At 45.1% G+C, this 20,875-nt stretch overlaps 1 protein-coding gene across 1 annotated transcript in view; it reads left to right on the top strand.

Moving 5' to 3' along the window:
- The window catches only part of LOC126541371 (uncharacterized), a 42,223-nt gene that overhangs the window by 17,314 nt on the left and 4,034 nt on the right, over positions 1-20,875 (top strand). Inside the window, exons 6-12 of the mRNA XM_050188123.3 lie at positions 4,008-4,173; positions 5,716-5,888; positions 6,365-6,435; positions 12,070-12,548; positions 13,080-13,206; positions 13,554-13,693; positions 16,954-17,301. Coding sequence (XP_050044080.1) covers positions 4,008-4,173; positions 5,716-5,888; positions 6,365-6,435; positions 12,070-12,548; positions 13,080-13,206; positions 13,554-13,693; positions 16,954-17,301 — 1,504 coding nt within the window. The remainder of the gene's footprint in view (positions 1-4,007; positions 4,174-5,715; positions 5,889-6,364; positions 6,436-12,069; positions 12,549-13,079; positions 13,207-13,553; positions 13,694-16,953; positions 17,302-20,875) is intronic.

Genomic DNA, 20,875 nt, shown 5'->3' with positions numbered 1-20,875 from the left:
TAATTCCCGTGAACACTATGGGGGCATGTCCGAGATGCGATTCTGTCAGCAAGAGAACCACGCATGCGCGAGCACGCACGGGCGCACGTGCGTAATGGTGACAGTCTGCGACGTGCAAATGTGCTCGTGCGCTAACGATATGTCACTAATGAGACGGTGTTTTGTCACAGCAGTTTCTGTTGTTATAAGGGAGGAGAATCACCGGGGCAGGCGAGGGGCTTACTGTTTGTTGGAAAATTAACAGACAATGAAGCCAAGCAAATGTAGGGGTAAGTTAACTCTGCTTTATCAATGAATTATCTATAATTGAGTGAATCTGTTTAGGACATAGATTCTATTGGTAAATGTTACCAGGCGTTCTTAGAATTGCCAGATGCAGTTGTTTCCGTGAAGTTCTCTTTGCATTGTTCTCTTTGAAATAGGGGTGTGCGAAAATTCGAAACTTTCTAATTACGAATCGAATAGTCACTATTCGTAAATATGACTATTTTTCGAATACTTTTCAAATGTTTCAAAATTTCAACTGCGCCCTAAGAAACATTAAATTTGAGCAAAAATACGGTAAACTATGCACCCTCGTGCACGGGCATAGTATAGACATAAAAGAGCGGCACTTGCGACGTGGAGCAGGCTATGTGACTTCGATAGCCACACTTTAAAATCTGTACAGCGATCATTCGTGCTCTCTGAAAGTTCTTTTCATGCGAAGAAACTATGCTTGATTGCTTCTAATGCTTCGTTTGCGATTTTAATTAACAACGCTTCATAACGCACTATGCAATGACAGAAACTTGCTACTGGGATGTCAACTTCTCTTATAGTAATTGTGATAAGGGCTGTTCATTATTCGATAACCATTCGAGATGTACTAGGTTTGGTTCGCTTCTGGCGCTATTCAATTCGTATTCAATTTTGTCTGAAAGTCACTGTTCTCACACCCCTATTTTAAAATGTCTCGGTTTATTTTTGATATGTTGGGGAATTTGGGAACCAACAGTGCAGGAATGCGAGACACCTAGTGGAGGGCTCCGGATTAATCTTGCCAACCCGTAGTTGCCTAATTCACGCACATATTTTTAGAAGTACGCGAGTGCTTTCGTTTCGCCTACGTAAAGATTAGGCCTTTCCAGCCGGGAATCGAATCAAAGGTCATGCGTTATCGTTATTGATTGTCAAGAGTGCCGGGCACTTGAAATCGCGAGAAAACTCGTCACTCTTTATGACCGCAGACACTCGCTGTCAAAACGCTGGCGTTAGGGAGCGCGGCAGCAGCAGCGAGTGAAGTGACCTTCGTGCTGTCTATTGGTTCAACACAAACTGAGTGCCGAGAACACACAGCATGCACAAGGCTACGAGCCGTCGACGTAGCTAGGCTCTGCCCCCAGCGCAGATTGCTCTCGAGAAACGGCCGAGCCACCACGCGCAGCCGCCATATACGCATTTGCAGCCGGAGTAAAACGCCACCCCTCGCCCTCCCTCCCTCCCCTGACCACGGTGCCTCGCGCGCGACGGAAGACGGCGCGCTTCCTTCCCTCTTTCCTCCCTTTCGCGCGGGCGAGATTGAGCCGCGATCGTCGGCTCCACTCGCAAGCTTTCACTCGCACCTAACAGCGTAGGGCGCGTTGCGATGGTGTTATCGTCCTTCGACTTTATACGGAATATCACGGCGATGCTGGCGGCAGAAATTCGCTTGGAGTGTCCATATAATTGCTGTCGCAATAACAAGTTAGCATGTTTTATTTTATACTACACAGATGCACAATATATGTACATATGAACAGCTCTACACATTTAATGGAGGGAGGTGCGAAGATCAATGCTCTGCAGATGTTATTACATTTACGATATATACATGTATTGATGAAACAGTGCATCGGTTTACAAGCGAAAGCTTGGGGCTATCAGTCCTCGTCGTCAAGCGAAGTTCAATGAAATACCCAGTCTTTTTAGTTTCTGCTTGACAGTAGGCTAGAAACTCGCGTTCCGATCTGCTCTTTACGTGAAAAGAAACAGCGCTCGAAGGGAGACGGGGAAAAACTGTGCGCGGAACACCGTGGTATACATTGCTCACAGCAGACTGATTATTTCTGTGCACAAGCTTATTTAAGGCAGTGACGCTTAATCATACAGCTCTAAACGTCCTGCTTATGGACTAACGTCCGATTATTCAATCCGGAGGTAACGAGCGGAGAGAGAGTAAAGGCGAGAGATGGATAGGTCACATATTTAGTGCACCTACGACTTGGTACGATACAGATGCACGCTTTGCTGATCACACCAAAGGCCTGACAGTTCGCTCAGCAGTCCTGGTGACAAATTCTTTGATCACATCTAAGTTCAGCGTGGCGGTCCTTTACTTGTAAATGGGCTGAGTGAGAAGATGTTTTAGCCTCCTCCGCGTCATGCGGTTCCGCAAATAAGTTTTAATTCGGCGTAAAGCGCTGAATGAGCGTTCTGCCGAAGCTACAGATGCAGCTAGTGAATGAAGTTGCATGTATTTGATGACTTGCGTCTAGCAGCGCATGGAATTGTTCAGATTTTGCCTGCAGAGTCTTCGAAATGCTTTTTGTTAAGGACTCAACGTTGGACAAAATAGAATGAAAAGGTAAGAACAGCGCTGAGAGACTGGATTAGGTCAAAATCAGCTGCGTGCACTTCTAAGGTCCCGTTTCGGTCGTCAGCCGAAAATTTTCTTCCTCTGGCGACGTCACTCAACATGCCTTCTAATTTCACTAGCTGCTCCATGCCAGGCTGACCAAAGCGCCGCCACATTTTCTATTGTAATGCGGTCGATCACCTCAAAGTGTGCTTTGTGCAATGCTGCTTTGGGATCGGGCGCAACTGGCTGGAGAGTCGTGATGGACATCTCAAACCTACTCGGCGGCTTTGTAGCCTTCCACTGCGAGGCTCCTTACGACTTAGGTGAGTTGAAACAGTACTCGTGCGGTCCCACAACTGCTGAAACGTGGTTTCATACATCAGGCGGGACAGTGCCTCGCACAGAGTCTCTGCAGCTCCTTTCACACCTGCAGTAGGAACCGTTGAGCGCTTCAGGACTCGTCCTAGTTCCTCACACTGACCAAATAGACCGATATATATATATATATATATATATATATATATATATATATATATATATATATATATATATATATATGTATATATATACCCAACAACGTCTCATACTTTCCCAGGAGTGCTTGGTATCCCTTCAAAATGGCTTTGCCGTTGTATGCCATCGAGCCTGTTCCTCTAAGGATCTCAGTCTGTGTTTCTTAGACCCTGGCGTAGTTCTCAGTGAGCCTTTTTGTTGACTTTAACCTGACTGTCCACCTTTTCGAGCACAGTGGCAGAATCCTATCTGGCATTGGCCCTGGCTCATATAGGCATAATCGCTTGAGTGCTTTTTTGGTTCACGAATGACTTTGAAAAGGTCGTTTAGAGTACTAAAAGCATCGGCAATGATATCGCAACTCTTGCTAGTTTTCTGTAACACAAGATATAGGCAGTGATTACTACACTGTATATACAGAAATCACTGCTCAGAATAATATTTTTTGGGGACTCCTGGGAAACGGCCGTACATGTTAGCTGCCCCGTCAAAGCAGTGTCCACGAATGTTGTGGAAATGAAGGCCAAGGCGCAAAATCATATTTACTTATTTAGTTCTCTTATTTATTTATTTATTTATTTATTTATTTATTTATTTATTTATTTATTTATTTATTTATTTATTTTATAAAAATGCCTTCAGGGCCCAAAGGCACTACAGAAAGGAGTGGGGGGAAAATGGCATGACGTGCAATTTCCCCCCTATATATATATATATATATAATAACCAGAGTCATAACCAGAGCCCCTGGTTATGATATTGATGGCAGCACACCTTTCCTCTACAGTAAGAAGTTTCTTGGTGTTCTTTTTTTTTTTGGCATATTACAAACGTAGTAAGCAGCTTTCAGAATGTGGAGCCAGCAATGTCTCCAAGCCGGATTCTCACTCCGCAGGGCCGTGTACCTGGTCACCTACCGTCCTGCCAACTTCGTGGTGACGGTGAAGCTTGTGAACATGGACCGCTTCAGCCGACACAAGCAGGCCGCCATGGACAAAGTTGTCGCATCCGTCATTAGGAACCCCTTCCTTGTCAAGTACTACTGTTGCTTCTGCGTCAAGGTGAATCCAGACGGCCGCATCACTCTTCGGTAGATCGCTGGGAACGAAAATAGAACAAATAATAAAAGAACTCTGCCTCCTCAAGCTGCTTTGCAAACGATCAATGATGGCATTTCTGCACACACGTGCCACATGCTTCACTGGTAACAGTAATATCGGGGTATCGCTGCATGGTCAAATACAAGCTCTTTCACTAGCTTATGCACGTGACTAATACACGCACGTGGCCACTAAATCAATATTGCGGCGCTCTCAGATATGCCTGCATGAGAACTAATCCTCAACAGTTTGGCTCGCCGAACTGGCGTTGCGCCAAATCGCCTGCATATACAGGTCTGTAGTCGACCACAAACGCACCTCCCATCGCCTATATTTTTCTAATGCGCCTCTTCGGCTCCCTGGCCATCCTTAGTGCCCACTCTTTCCACCTGTCTTGTGTGATCCGCTTGTTCACGTGCTGCTCCACGCTTTGTGGCCGACGCACTAGCTGAGTAGCTGGCAGCTTTTGTCTTGTCCACTTCTCACACGGCCGTAGCTCTACTAATGTCAGCGTACTACGTTTTACCAGTAACTTCTCGTTGGGCACATGGCCTAGGCTTTGGCATCTTGCGTATAACAAGGACAGCTTTATCAGAACGAGACCCTTTACTGAGGACACGTCAGCTAAGACGTGAAGTTTTGACTGGTTTTGTTGTCATCGTTCTGATCACCTTCGTAAGCATGCGTGCGCACTCCACATAATTAGCACATCTTCCTGTAGCTTATGCTGCTATGATAACGCCCATGCTCGCTTTCCTTGAGGTTCTTAGTGCGTTACCGTGACATCGTGCACGGTGAGCTGTTTAACTAGCCATAAACAAATGTGTTTGTTAAGGAACATTTCTGAGCATGTTTTAAGCCAAAATAGGTTGTTGCGATCGCTGTACGGAATTACGGTAGCTCAGTGTTTCTTTTACATGCTTTAGCTGCATGGTGTCATGGTGATGTCGCAGACGTTTGGTATACTTGTGATTCCCGGAATACTCGTATATTCGCTCTATTCAAAAACGGTACACTGGCACTCGTGTGTCTAATTTCAAAGCTATGAGGAAATATTATTGAGTAAGAATAATTTACTCACCAGTTTATTCATACATAATAGGGTATTGTAATACACTTACTACGATTTTTTTAAACAGTCGAACGCAAGAACATTTCATATTGGCACTTTGCTAACTTTGCATGACACGCAACTGTTCACATTCAGCATGCTGTCTGTCTAATCCAAGATAATCAACGTCTGAGGTAGCTTACACATTTAAAAGAAACTATCTGCTGTAGATGCTGTTCTACAAACTTGTATTTTTTTTCTCCAGGTCGCTCTAAATAGAAACTTCTTTTTTTGCCAGAGGTTGTTTATTTGCTTGCTTTCTTTTTTAGAATAAATGTTGCTGGCAAGCAAATTGTAAAATTATTAGAAGGCAGCCATCAAAAAAGGAGCAGTGACTCACGCGACCGTGACGCACTGTTGCCATGCTAACGCTCGAGCGTACATCGTGGCAGGAAGCGTACGTGACCATCATGGAGTACATCGCCGGCTTGGACCTGATGCGCGTTGTGACCAAGGAGGAGTACTTGGAGATCGAGGCCGTGCGCATCATCATGGCGCAACTGATCCTCGCGCTTGAGCACATGCACTTGCGCGGATTTCTCCACCGGGATATCAAGGTGTCCAAGTGAGTGGCTGCTCGTTATTGCAGGCCAGTGTGTCGTACCGCCGACGGTGGGACGCACCTACGACTTGGCGAGCACAGTGCAAGATTTTCTCTACCTGGCCGTATATAGATTTCGGATGCTTACTACATATCCGCACGGATGTGCTGTGCTTTCAACGGGACACTTGCGCGTGACATCGACAAATAAACGAACGTGGAGGTCGTGAACCCACGTTGTAATGACAATTTGCGGCAAATATTTGGAAATATTCAGACTACTGTGACGGTGCAGCACTTCTTACACCTTTTCGTAATTTTTCGGACTGTGAGTGACAGTGCTGCTTTAAAACGAGGCATACTGCAAACAGTATCATCACGTAATGATAGTATCATAACAGTAATGTTCTCTTGGCCGTTTGGATTTTCGAAACATACTATATTTCATCCAACTGCATATAAAGACTTAGTAAACGCATACCCTAAACTGCCTTTTCCAGCATGCTCATTTTGCCGGGTGGGCGAGTGAAAGTCATCGACTTCGACACAACTAAAGTGTGCAACGGTCACTGTGAGTGCAGCCCGTTTTCTTTTGGCTTACGTTTTACTGTTTTCTTTTGACTTTAAGAAAACATCGGAGTTCTCGCGTTTGCTGGCCTTCTGTACTATTAGAAAAAAGAAACACTACCAATGTTTGCTTTCAGATGGCCAGATAATTATGTCTGCTACTTAGTAGGCCATGTAACATGCCATAACGAGTACCCCGACCATTATCTCTCTTTAAATCTCACAGGTCTTATGTTATGCTTTACCGACTGTAATTTTGTAAGGTAACGACGGGACCTCTTGGTCTTATCGTTCGTTCGACATAATAACTTTCGATTATCTGTCAATGTCCACATGAACGTTCTCCCTCTCTCGTAGTTATACCTGTAATAACAGGACCTTATTATCCGATATTGCTATCAACCCCTTATGACATTGATCTGCTGACGCAGACTTTCTGCTTTTGTTTAATGAAGAACGGATGACATTGGCGTAAGACGCCGCGAAAGCTATCAATTATTTCTTTCATCCATCTGTCTCTCTAAACCACGGAAGAAAATTACAGCATTATCACACGTCCTAATTGTAGCCAATGGAACGGTGCGTAAGTTCTACCGTTGATAAATTTTCTGCACTCGAGCAGCAGTCACATGACCGGTGCTGCGGATAAGGGGTTCTGGGGATTTACGTCTGTGGTGTCAGGTTTTGCGTATTAACTTTACACGCGCGATCCCGAGATGCGAATAACTGATTCCCCTGCAATGATGAATGCATGCGCAATCACGCAGTCACCAAGCGTTTCCTGAGGGGCTACTTTCGGAGAACTCCTTTCGAGTTCCACGACGGTGAGTCGGCCGGCACCATACCGTACATGGCTCCGGAAATTCTCAAAAGGAGACCGTATGGTACGTCCTACGCTCTGCAGCGAAAAACGAAGCAGGAATTGGCCTCCCTGGTGCAGTATTCGGCCATTACCTCCCTCATGATTCTTACAATCAAGCCATGGCCCTCAGTACCCAGCAGCTGCGGAGCATCTGGCCAAGGCGGCGGTCAGACCTGTAACGCAGCGCAAAGGGTGCTAAAAATGTCTGGACCCGGACAGGCCGCCAACGGAAACTGACCCTGGCAACCTTTAACGCCCGAACTCTGTCGAGAGAGGCTAGCTTAGCAGGACTCTTTGAGGAACTATCAAGCATTGTTTGGGATATCATTGGCCTTAATGAGGCTAGAAGAACTGGCGAGGCTTATACATTGCTGAATAACGGGCATGTCCTCTGCTATAGAGGTCTCCTAGATAAGAAGCAATACGGGGTAGGATTCTTAATACATAAGGACATAGCTGGCAACATTGACGAGTTCTACAGCAAAAATGAGAGGGTAGCAGCAGTCTTAATCAAATTTAATAAGAGGTATAGATTAAAGGTAACACAAGCTCACGCTCCAACATCCAGTCACGATGATTATGAATTAGATCAGTTTTATGAAGATGTTGAATTAGCGATGAGAAAAGTGCGAACTTAGTATACTGTAATAATGGGCGACTTCAATGCAAAAGTGGGGAAAAAGCAGGCTGGTGAACAAGCAGTTGGGAACTACGGCGTCGATTCTAAGAACGCTAGAGGAGAGATGCTGGTAGAATTCGGAGAAAAGAATAAGCTGTGAATAATGAACATCTTTTTCAGGAAGCGTAGCAACAGAAAGTGGACCTGCAAAAGCCCTAATGGTGAAACAAGAAATGAAATTGACTTGATATTTGCTGCTTATCCCAGTATAGTGCAGGATGTAGAAGTGATAGGTAAGGTAAAGTGCAGTTATCATAGGTTAGTAAGGGCTAGTATTCACCTCAATTTGAAGAGAGAAGGAGCTAAATTGGTCAAGAAGGAAAAGGTCAACCTAGAGGCAGTAATGGTATAAGCAAACAAATATGCAGCCTTAGAACAGAGAGGAGGTGATGACATAGAGCTAATAAATGAAGCCGTAACTAGGTTGGCTTCAGAGGCAGCAAGTGAAGTGGGAGGCAAGACGCCAAGGCAACCAGTAGGCAAGCTCTCCCAAGTAACAAAGGACCTAATAAAGAAATGACAAAGAATGAAAGTGTCCAACTCAAGAGATAAAATAGAATTCGCGGAACTGTCAAAACTGATCAACAAGGCGAAAATATGTGATATTCGACATTGTAAGTGAGAAAGACTGAAGGGGCCGTAAAAAATGGACGCAGCCTCAAATAAGTCAGAAGGAAACTTGTAATAGGACAAACCAAAATGTATGCACTGAAAGATAAGCAAGGTAACATCATCAGCAATCGTCGTTTTGTAAAAGCAGCGGAAGAATTCTAGACTGCCCTGTACTGTACCCAGAGGGAGCCACGATACCTCCATTCAAAGCAGTAATGAACAGGTTGCAGAGACTCCTCCTATAAGATGAGGTGACAAGGGAGCATCAGGAGAAGATGGAATAACAGTCGATCTCATCAAAGATGGAGGAGACATAATGCTTGAAAAACTGGTGGCTCTTTATACGAAGTGTCTATCGACTTCGAGGGTCCCAGTAAACTGGAAGAATGCAAACATTATACTAATCCACATAAGGGAGACGTTAAATAATTGAAAAAATAGGCCCATTAGCTTGCTCCCAGTATTATATATAACATTCACCAAGATAATTTGCAATAGAATAAGGGCAACACTGGACTTTAGTCAACCAAGGTAACAGGCTGGCTTCAGGAAGGGACACTATAATGTGTTTTATCCATGTCATTATACAGGTTATTGAGAAATCCGCAGAATACAATCAGCCTCTCTATATGGCTTTCATGGATTACGAAAATGCATTTGATTCAGTAGAGATACCAGCAGTCATAGAGGCATTACGTAACGAAGGAGTACAGACCGCTTACATAAATATCTCGGAAATATCTACGGAGATTCCATAGCTACTTTAATTCTACACAAGTAAAGTAGGAAGATACCTATAAAGGAAGGGGCCAGAGAAGGAGACACAATCTCTCCAATTGTATTCACTGCATACTTGGAAGAAGTATTCCAGCTATTAGACTGGGAAGGCCTGGGAGTAAGGATTGACAGTGAATATCTTAGCAACCTTCGGTTCTCCGATAACGTTGTTCTATTCAGCAACAATGCAGACGAGTTACAACAAATGATTGAGGACCTTAACAGAGAGAGCATAAGAGTGGGGTTGAAGATAAATAAGCAGAAGACAAATATAATGATCAAATAGCCGGGCAAGGGGACAACTGTTCAGGATCGCCAGTCAGCCTCTAGAGTCTGTGAAGAAGTACATTTACCTAGGTCACTTATTCGCAGGGAACCCTGATCATGAGAAGGAAATTCACAGAAGAACAAAATTGGGCTGGAGTGCATACGGCAGGCATTGTCAGCTCCTGAATGGAAGTTTACCATTATCATTGAAAAGGAAAGTGTACAATCAGTGCACTTTACCGGTGCTGACACAAGGGGCGGAAACTTGGAGACTGACAAAGAAGCTTGAGAACAAGTTAGGGACCGCGCAAAGAGCGATGGAACGAAGAATGCTAGGCATAACGTTAAGAGACAAACAGAGCGGTTTGGATCGGAGAGCAAACGGGTATAGCCGATATTCTAATTGACATTAAGAGAAAAAATTACAAGGTCTCTTTTAAGATTTCTTAAGAGGTGAACGGCGAAAGCCTACTCTTCCTCCTCTTATCATTCGCCTCATTAGTAGGCATCTTTAGTCACTTGCAATCAATTGTAGTCGTTACAATTCGTCGTAAGACATATTTGTCATTAGTAGTCGTTACTAGTAATTACAAGTCATTTCAGTCATTATTAGGATTACTGGTCATTACTAAGCACTTTTAGTCATTTCTAATCAATTGTAGCCGTTACAATTCGTCGTTAGACATGTTGGTCATATCAATGTCATCAATAGTCATTAAAAGTCATTTCAGTCATTATTAGTTGTTACTACTCGTTACTAGAGATTTCTAGTTATTTCTAATCAATTGTGGTCATTACAAGCAGTCATTAGACATATTTGTCATTTCAGAGTCATTAGTAGTCATTTTTTGAAACACAACAGCGCGGTTTTGACGGGGACAGCAGGGAGAAACGACACGCATGAGCGCTATTAGTCATTATTAGTCATTATTAGTCATTATTACCCTCTACCAATCTATATTAGAACGTTATCATTCACTAACTGTCACTATCAATAATTTCTCATTCTTTAATATGTCTAATCTGTATTGATATGGCGTGATGATGCTTCGGTGGACACTTCGCGGTCAGCTCTGCTGACACAAACTTCACTGTGAGCCTAGAAAGGCTTTCGCCTTGTAAAATGGAGCTGACCGGGTCATGTAATGCGCAGGTTAGATATCCGTTGGACCATTAGGGTCACAGAATGGCTACCAAGAGTAGGGAAGCGCAGTCCAGGATGGCAGAAGACTACGTGGGGCGATGAAATTAGGAAATTCGCGGGCTCCAGTTGGAATTAGTTGGCGCAGGACAGGGGTAAATGAAGATCGCTGGGAAGAAGCCTTCGTCCTGCAGTGGACATAAAATAGGCTGCCGCTGCTCCTTCTGAAATTAATAGTTATTGTGCTCACTACCGCAAAGCACGTTACCCTGAGTTGTTCTCCTTTCTTTCGCGTGGTTAGCGATGCACGATTTCGGGTCTTCGCCCTCCGTCTGCATAAAATCCAGTCACAGGCATGACTGGATTGCAAAGAATTGGGGATAAGAGTTAATGGAGAATACCTTAGTAACTTGCGATTCGCTGATGATATTGCCTTGCTTAGTAACTCAGGGGACCAAATGCAATGCATGCTCACTGGCCTGGAGAGGCAAAGCAGAAGATTGGGTCTAAAAATTAATCTGCAAAAAACTAAAGTAATGTTTAACAGTCTCGGAAGAGAACAGCAATTTACAATAGGTAGTGAGGCACTGTAAGTGGTAAGGGAATGCATCTACTAAGGGCAGGTAGTGACCGCGGATCCGGATCATGAGACTGAAATAACCAGAAGAATAAGAATGGGCTGGGGTGCGTTTGGCAGGCATTCTCAAATCATGAACAGCAGGTTGCCACTACCCCTCAAGAGGAAAGTGTATAATAGCTGTGTCTTACCAGTACTCACGTACGGGGCAGACACCTGGAGGCTTACGAAAAGGGTTCTGCTGAAATTGAGGACGACGCAATGAGCTATGGAAAGAAGAATGGTAGGTGTAACGTTAAGGGATAAGAAAAGAGCAGATTGGGGGAGGGAACAAACGCGGGTAAATGACATCTTAGTTGAAATCAAGAAAAAGAAATGGGCATGGGCCAGACATGTAATGAGGAGGGAAGATAACCGATGGTCATTAAGGGTTACGGACTGGATTCCAAGGGAAGGGAAGCGTAGTAGGGTGCGGCAGAAAGTTAGGTAGGCGAATGAGATTAAGAAGTTTGCAAGGAAGACATGGCCACAATTAGTACATGACCGGGGTAGTTGGAGAAGTATGGGGGAGGCTTTTGCCCTGCAGTGGGCGTAACTAGGCTGATGATGATGATGATGATGATGATGATGATGACAGGCAAGACTTACGCGTTCGGTGGAAAGGTTTATTTCGGGGCTTATTAACGCAACATGCGCAGTCCGTGGTCCTTCATTTTCGCGCAGGTCGCGCTGCCGACTGGTGGTCGACGGGCGTCGTCATGTACAAGCTGATGACCGGCCGGGTGCCATTCAGAGGAAAGTCCAAGCAGCTGCTTCGCGAACGCATCATCACGTCGCCGCTGAAGTGGCCGCGTGCCGACGAGCATCCACACTCGGCCACGACGCCGGCCAAGGACCTGACGTACCGACTGCTCAAGAAGAACCCCGTGGAACGGCTCGGCTCGCGCAACTACAGCGACTTGAAGACGCACCCTTTCTTCGACAAGTTCAACTGGCAGGTGCTTTACGGCAAGACGAACTTGTGCGAAATACCGAGCATCGCCGAAATCATGAGCAACGACGCCGAAAAAGACCGCAAGAGTGGGGACCCCGAGGACAAGCGCAAGCACCAGCAGATCGAGGAGATGACCGACGTCAACGCCGAAAGCCAGAAACCGTTGCTGTGCTACGCTTCGCCTAGCTTCAAGAAACTCATGATCAAGGTACGTATACATATCAATGGTCAATCGCAAGTAAGCCATGTTGAACATAATTTCCTCTTGAGTATAATGTAACCGTTGTGTATACGCTATGTATGTATATATTTAATGGCGTGCGCGGTAGTTTGCTGTTTGCTCCATGCCACCCACATGCAAACATATGTATTCTTCCCCGCCTGCAGTAATACCTTCGGGCGCTGCAGATTTCAAATAAATAAAATAAATAAACTATAATTTTGGACAACTTGCATTTGTGCATGCGCAAATGCTTTTCGCAAGCGTGGCCCTCGTGAAGTCTGCCCTTCTCAGTTTTGTAGTTATAGCGCTTTGTTACAATGGTCACAACTCGAAGAATAGCTTTTTATTAGACGTTTTCTAAAATGCATGAGGTTGAAGAAGGAAGATGTAGTCGTTCTCAGCGATGTGCTGCCTGACTTATAACGTCGGCGACCATGACCAGAATGGGAAATCGCCGACAAAATAGACACTGTTCGGCGAACCGAGAAGTGACAGCGAATTCCTGTTCCCACCCAGGTAAAGTCAAGCAAGAGCCCTGTCAAGGTGTCTGATTCCTTCATGGAGACCAGCGGTCAGAGCTCCGAAGCCATCGACTATCAGGATAACTCCCCCGTGTCCTTGAGCCGAACCGCAGCTCTTAGCAGTAAGTGCGCTCACGGCACATCTTCAACAAGAGAAGACGATTTGAGGAGCGGAGCTGTGGATATGTTGAGGGTGGCCATCCTTTTTTATCCATAGTTGCCTGGCGCGCGAATAACATTACTTTTGGAACGTCACAATGTGCTACGGGATTGCCTCAGGCTTACTGATGAAAATAAGTAGTAACTGTCAGACACCAACGGATAAGCAGCACCACTTTTATAACCACGCGCATGTCGCTGATGCACGCCACATAGTATGGAGATCATGGGCGAAATGTATAGCATGACGACTTTGCCGACTGGACTGGACATGGCGAAGATCTTGAAAAGCAGCGCTCGTTTGTCGCAGGCATGGATGGCAAAGACGGCGTGCACACCGAGAAGGTGGATCTCATGCTTTACCGGAAGAAGAAGTACATGAAGTTCTGGGGCTTCGGCTTCTCGCTGCGTCGGGTCCAGGGAGAGGAAGCGAGCTTCACCTACGTGGACGTAAGTCTCAGTGTGCCTGTCAATCTGAGATTTAATCTGGCACGGTCGTTCGTATAGACAGTCACGACAGCACGGGCGCAGGCGTTTTGCACCTGAACACGTGCGCTGGTGGTTCTTAAACGACGACAGGTATGCCATGTGCTCCATACGTCAAAAATCAAAACGAAACTAATGTTGCGACGGGAAAGTTGCAAGACCATTCTATGGTGTCGCTGTTGTTCCATAGCTCTAGACAGTAGAGAGACCTATCCTTCATTTTTGTAGGAGTGCGCTCCGACGTGTTGATCGATCATGCAGAGTGACTTTCCTGCCCCACGTGCTCAAGCATAAAATATCGCTTTCTTTCTTTCTTGTGTATTTTTGTATGTTTGCGTTTTCTCTTTAACAAAGAATAAAATGTAACATTACTTAAACAGAAAGTAAGAGTCAATTTACGGTTTTCTTAGGATGAATAATTGTACAAAAGTCCTTGCTTTCTTGACGGCCATTATGACGTAATGAATTCGTAGACCCTTTCGTCTCTGTTGTGGCGGCTGTTCCGGCGATGCAGGAACAATTATCGTCTCATTTCTGACAGCCAGTTCTGCCGCAAGAATGAAGCTTTTTTTTTTTTTGTCTCGCCCGCTCAGTTAGAGATGTGTTTTTCGTATGTCCTGCTATAAGCAACACACCTCGTGAGTCCCGCTCATTCGTTAGGTATTTCGGAAAATGTACTAAAAAATCTCGAAGAATAAGGACGACGAGGCGGTTTCGTTCAATAGTGCCCTCGAGGTTGCTTTTATCATCGCGATATGCTTTTTAATATGGCTCGAAGTAGCAATTAGACAAACGTTAATAAATATAACTAACAAACCGAAACTTATTACTCCAGACGAAATAACAACGTCAGCTTTTTCATAGTTTGGGCTTATGAGCTTTCCGAATGACGGGATGTTCAACTCTCGCATTAGGATTGATGCATGGTCTGGCTCTTTAAGTTAAACTTCTGTTAGTCTATTATATTTACTTGTCGAACTACATGAGGCCATTTCATTGTGACTGCTGCTCTATTAAATTAATTTTAGAAAGCGCTTAGATATATAACGTTTCCTGTACAGTTTTTTTTTTTTCAAATTGGAACGGGCAAACAAAGCACGCAAGCTTTATAATTAATTATCTGACCAGGCGGACATTATCATCCAAAGTAATCAATTCAGTAAGTAAACTGCAATGAATAACTTCCTAGCTGCACAATTTGAAGAGAATCGCAAAAATAAGTTGTACGGAAATCAGAATCCTCTTGCGCTAGAATTGTTCGTACGAAAGGAATCCCCCAATCCCGATTCTGGACATAATATTAAAGAAGGCGAGCGACCAAATGCGGAGAGCACTCGTGAAAGAAAAGCTTGCTGAACACGAGCCCAGTGCCTTACGCTAGAATTGTCCGTGAGAGTGCATTCCAGCCAATCATATACTGGACATATTTTTAGCGAAGACAGCCGGCCAATACCGGACAGCACTTGCGAATGAGAGGCTTTGTGAATTCGGCACCAGGTGTACGTGTTCCGGGCGTTACATACTACAGCAGGAAAAATGAGTAGGCACCGAAGGCCTGCGCGAAATCTTCCCGTTGTACTTGCGCGTGTGCACTGTTGTACTTTTGCGCGTGTGATTCTTGATTACGTGCTGTGCCCATCCCTTGTCTGCTTTTGCAATGATGTGAGCAATAAGAGCTCGTTCTGAGGCAATATTCCGGGCAAGATACTGCATTGCGCACATTTTTACAGCGAACCTGTATATGGCTAGCCGACTCGTCCGTCCGTCCATCTGTTCGTCGCCTGTACGCCGAAAACGCCTCCTTCGCAACCTCATGCGCATGCGCGAAAAAAAAGAGAAAAAGTTGCGTTCGATTAGCCAACACTGTATACCTAGATAGCACAAGGTCTGTTGACTCCGATCCATGAGGTCACGCTACCTGGCCCGAAATTTCCATTGACAAGGTTGGCGTGATGAAAGTGGTGGCGTCAAAATCACTGTTACCAACTGGGGAGCATCCCCATTAGATTCTAGGGCAGTCGGGCCAGGTAACATGACGTCACGGATCGGAGTCAAAACTCCTTACGCAATCTTGGTGGTGTTGGATTAGCTACACCAGTAGTGACGTCGTTGCTCTCCGTTGCAGCCGAGCGCGCGAGCAGCACTTTCTCTCCGACTCCGAAATGAGTTGGCCACGCGTCATAAGTACACCTTAGGAGCAAGCAGCTTTCGATCAGCAACGCCGCGAGCAGGACCAGAAACGAACTCATCTACGCCGTGCCAATGCTGCACCCCGGGCACAAGAACAGGCTCGTGCAGCCGAGCGCAAGCAGCAATTGCGTATACCGAGGATCCGGCAGCCTACCAAGCCGTCGTTTAATGAACCGTCGGGATTGACCCAGTGATAAACTCTGGGGCCGCGCGTTTCAGGTTCGCTGGTTAACCATCTGCACGGAGTGCTTGGGCGATGATTTTTGTAAATTATCGGTTATCACAGCAGTAAAACTTTTGCCAGGCCCGTGTGAATGCGCTGCAAGTTTAGCACATGCAAGATTTAACTGCAGTGGAAATATATGCGCCTTAAAGGGCGGGCTGACTCGTATCCAGGCCATTGGAGTTGTGTGATTTTCATTGATGAGGCGTTGGGTCCTTTGAGGACAGCAATGCAAGCGACAGCAAACCAGGAGTATACGAACAGCAACGGCTAAAAGTAAATAATATTGAAGCAACTTCTAGTTCCTGTACCACTGAGTACAGACCGTCACTCAGACGAAATTAATAATCGGCATTCAGTCGCGCAACAATAATTTCGCCGGTGCCGATAAGTGCACGTGGAGGTGTAAAACGCTGCACATCTGCGCAGAAGGGCTTTATGTGTTTTACTTACGTAAACGAACGCACGAGCGTTCGGGCTGAAAGCTTGTACTTTAGAAATCTGCGGCTGTGAAGGCATGCCTTTCGTGAGCCGATTCAAGTACTAGAAAACGAAGGAAGGTACTCGATATGATACGGTATTGTTTAACGTTACTGCTTCGTCTATCCTTAACCGTAGCTCCTATATCTTTGGAATGTGTGCACCGATTTGACCATACTAGCAGCATTCTGGGCTAGTGTCCCATCTGAACTGTTGATGTGTAAATGGACTCTGTAGAAACGGCCTTCTGGCTGTCACATCGCTGCTCCACGCTTTGGGCCGCGCGAAGGCTGACGTGTGCCGCTGTCTCTATCTGCATACCGGCGGCTAGACGGTGACCAAGGGCTCGCCTGCCGACATGTCCAAGGTGCTGCCGCTGGACTTCATTCTTCACGTGAACGGTATCACGGTGACGGATGCGCCACTGGCCCGGATCAAGAAGATCATCAGCGATGCCGGCGACCAGATGGTGCTGTCGGTGATGTCGTTGAGTCCCTACCGGCTGCTCACGAGCCGTCGAGACATGCTGGGCATCATGCGCAGCATACCCCGGGAATCCGCCGTCGTTAAGGCCGCGACACCCGGCTGCTTCGGTGGGAGGCCGTACGGCATCGACATCCTCGACGTCGACGTCGCAGACGACAAGCTGAAGCAGTCGGCCAAGTGCTTCGTGCTACTGGTGAGGCTGGAAGGGTGCGTCCCGCATCGAATAGCTTTGGAACATTGCACGGCGGGCTTAGTGTGGAGGCGTTGAAGCGACGTTGAGTTGAAGTACATGTTGTAGTTGCAAGTGGTGTGGTTGCCGCTTTACTTTATCGGTATATCCGGCGTGTTTTCATGCAGTACACCAGTGGCGTAGCCAGAAATTTCGTTGAGGGGGGGGGGGGGAGGCTTACGTTGCGGGTCGGCATCTTCCTTAAGAGGAATCTTTAGTTCGGGTGCTCCTATCTAAATACATGTAGGACGGGAATGCGTTTTTCTCGGCAATCACTGCACACCAAATTTTACGAAGATTATTGCATTTAAAAAAAGATACTTGGGGGGGGGGGGGGGGGGGGGAGTCCTAGTGACTGCTGGTCTCGAATTTTACATTTAGGTAGTCAATATTTTATTAAAAATTGGCCAAAATCGCAAATTTTTCAGAAAACGGAACTATCAAGTTTAAAACTCTGTAGCTCAACAATGAAGAAAGACATCACAATTCTGTGAATTTCAGCTAATAGCACATATACAGCGGACAAAATTGATATGTTACACATGAATCTAAAAAATTTAGCATTATGAAACACGGCTTTTGCAGAACCCTTGTACGCAACGTAACCAATTCACGTAAGATACAAATTGACATGCCAAAATTTTCCACTTTGACTGTTATAATAGATGCCGTTGACAGATCCGCGATATCTGTTCTTGATGCAGAGCTGTTAGATTGTAAACGTGGTGCTCCTATTTCTTTTGAATTTTCAAAATTTTCGAAATATTTAAAAAAAATTCAGGCCCTAAATCGAAATTCCGCTTTGAACAGACACTACAATTTAACTTTCTCTCTCAAATGCAACAAATTTCATTAAAAGCGATCCAGAGGTTATCTCAGAAAAGCGTTTTTGCGTTTTAAATGTATTTGAATAGGCCGCGTCGGAGTGGGGCCTGAGCTAAAGGTTCCTCTTAAACAATTTGTCGAGGGATCAAATACATTAATAATATTTACATTTCCATTGAAAAGATGCTGAAAACGAATTCTTGAACGCTACGTACCGTAAAAACAAGTAAGATATATCATTCTTCATAAAAGAATATACTCGCATGTGCCAAAAATTGTGTCCTGAATAACTGATATCAATGCTTCCATGTTTTCGTCTATTTAATAAGCAAAGAAAATATCGCACGAACTTTAGAACTATATCAGTTCGAAACCAGCAAAGCAATGCATGCCGCTGATATGAAAAATGTAAAGGCGATGAAATGAACAAGTTGAGGACAAATATGTTAATTAAATTTTGTCATTCAAAAACCGTGTTTACATTCATGTACGTATGCAACGGCCAGTGCAAAATATCAATGACACTGGCATTTGTTTCAATATATTACGCAGGAGCAGCTGTCACCGGTCGTGTATCATGAGTAATTGCACCAAATTTATAGTCGCAACAAAGAGCACGTATAAAAAGCAGGAGTTCTGCAAAATATACGAGGGCGAGTCAAATGAAAGTGAGCCAATGCGAATATATGACAAACGGGGTACTTTATTTAAAATTAATCTCCATGAGCATTTAGCCATTGTCCCATTGACTAAGGAGTCGCGTGATTCCGGTCTCATAAAATTCCTTGGGTTGCTGCTTCAGAAAGTCTGCAACTGACTCTTTCACGTCATCGTCCGACACGAATGTGGTTCCCTTGAGCTGTTTTTTTTTTTTTTTTTGGTTGCCCCAAAATGTGGAAGTCGCAAGACGACAGGTCTGGGCTGTGTGGCGGATGTTGCAGCGTTTCCCACTTGAACGTTGCCAGTTATGTATTAAATACATCAGCGATTTGGGGACGGGCATTGTCGTGGAACAACATGAACCATTCGTCAATTTTCCACATCGTTTCTTCTTGATTACAACACTCAGCCGTTCCGACGTTTCACAGTATCGGAAACAATTGATAGTCTCTCAAGACTTAGCAAATTGTATCCTTAATGGCCCCTGACGATCGAAAAAAAAAAAGGTCAACAACACCTTTCCGGCGGAAATGACGGCCTCTGCTTTCTTTGGGCGTGGTGAATTCGAATGTTTCCACTGTAAGCTTTGCCGTCGTGTTTCAGGCTCGTAGTAGTGGCACCATGGTTCGTCCCCGATCGCAATTGCAGACAAGAAGTCGTCACCCTCATTGTGGTACCGGATCTGATCAGTCAAGGCAGCACCGAACTTCTCCGTCTTCTGGCGGTGGTTCAAAATATTGGGCGTCCATTGCGCACACAAAAGGAGATGACAGAGATGTTCATGGAATTATGGCGTGAACCGAATCGTGACTGATGTTCAGATGCTCTGCCAGCTCGTCGATGCTTATCCTCCGTTCTTGTATCATCACCTCATCAACTTTCGCAATTTTGTTAAGGGTGATTTCATGATGGCTTTAGTCCCATCTTGGACCGTCTTTGCAACTTAAAAGTCCTCCTTTCAACCGTTTGCTCCAACGCTTCACAGTGGCCAATGAAATGCGATGTTCAACGTACACGGCAGCCATACGGCGACTAATTGCTTTTTACGAAAGACCTTCAGCAGTCAAAAACTTCACGGCACCACGCTGTTCAACTTTTGGAGTTTCCACTATGTCACGCAATCATGTTCAACCGAATGTATGAGAGCATTACAGAACCTTTATCCTCGCACCTGCGTGTCACTTTTTTAAATGAGACATCCCTCTCTTCTACACACATGCCTCGCAGATAATGAACCAAACCATTATTGCGCGGGGTGGGCAGGCTCACTTTCATTTGACTGGCCCTCGTACATTAGAAATGCGAAGATACAATGGGATACACAAATGTGAAGATAGAGCTTGATAAAGGGCAAAAAAGTGTCACTGGAAACAAATTTCACTGCACGTATACACAAGATCTCCCAGAAAGATATTTAAATATACGTATAAGTATCCAAGAAATGTACGTATCTAAGAAAAAGTCAGGGTGTATAATGCGTCGAATGAAGCAAATAAACATGTTGCGCAATCACAGGTTCACAGAATCCTAGATATCGCCCCCATTCCATCTACTCCCCCAGATGTATCGCGCGCGACGGAAGATGACTAGCTTGCTCTCCGCTTTTATTTTTTGCGCACACAAGACAGACAGTCACCATCGTCGGCTCACCCATTCCAGCCCCCCCCCCCCCCCTCTTCCCGTACGCTTTCACTCGCACATACAGCATGCGGCGCTCGGTAAACGATGTTATCGCCCTTGGACTTTATACGAAGAGGGCGATGGTCACGGCAGGAATGCGCCTGGAGTGTCCATATAATTGCTATCGCAATAATATAATAAGAGTATCCGGCAACTGAAGCGTCCCGTGGCCCATTACTTGCCGCAAAGGAAGAAGTAACAAAATCGAACTTTCACCATGCAACAATTCGCTGCGCCGCAACAATGTATTTTTTTCCTTTTGTGTCGCGGGGCACCGAAATTCAGAAGAAACCAAGGAAAATATGTTGGCCACAATTGAATGCCTACTTTGCGCACCTAATGAAGCTACCGAAGGAATATAAAAAAATTAAAA

This window comes from Dermacentor andersoni, chromosome 2 (genome assembly GCF_023375885.2).
Source record: "Dermacentor andersoni chromosome 2, qqDerAnde1_hic_scaffold, whole genome shotgun sequence".
NCBI classification, from domain to species: domain Eukaryota; kingdom Metazoa; phylum Arthropoda; class Arachnida; order Ixodida; family Ixodidae; genus Dermacentor; species Dermacentor andersoni.
Note: the sequence above shows the minus strand (reverse complement) of the source record. Positions and strands in the feature narration are given on the sequence as shown.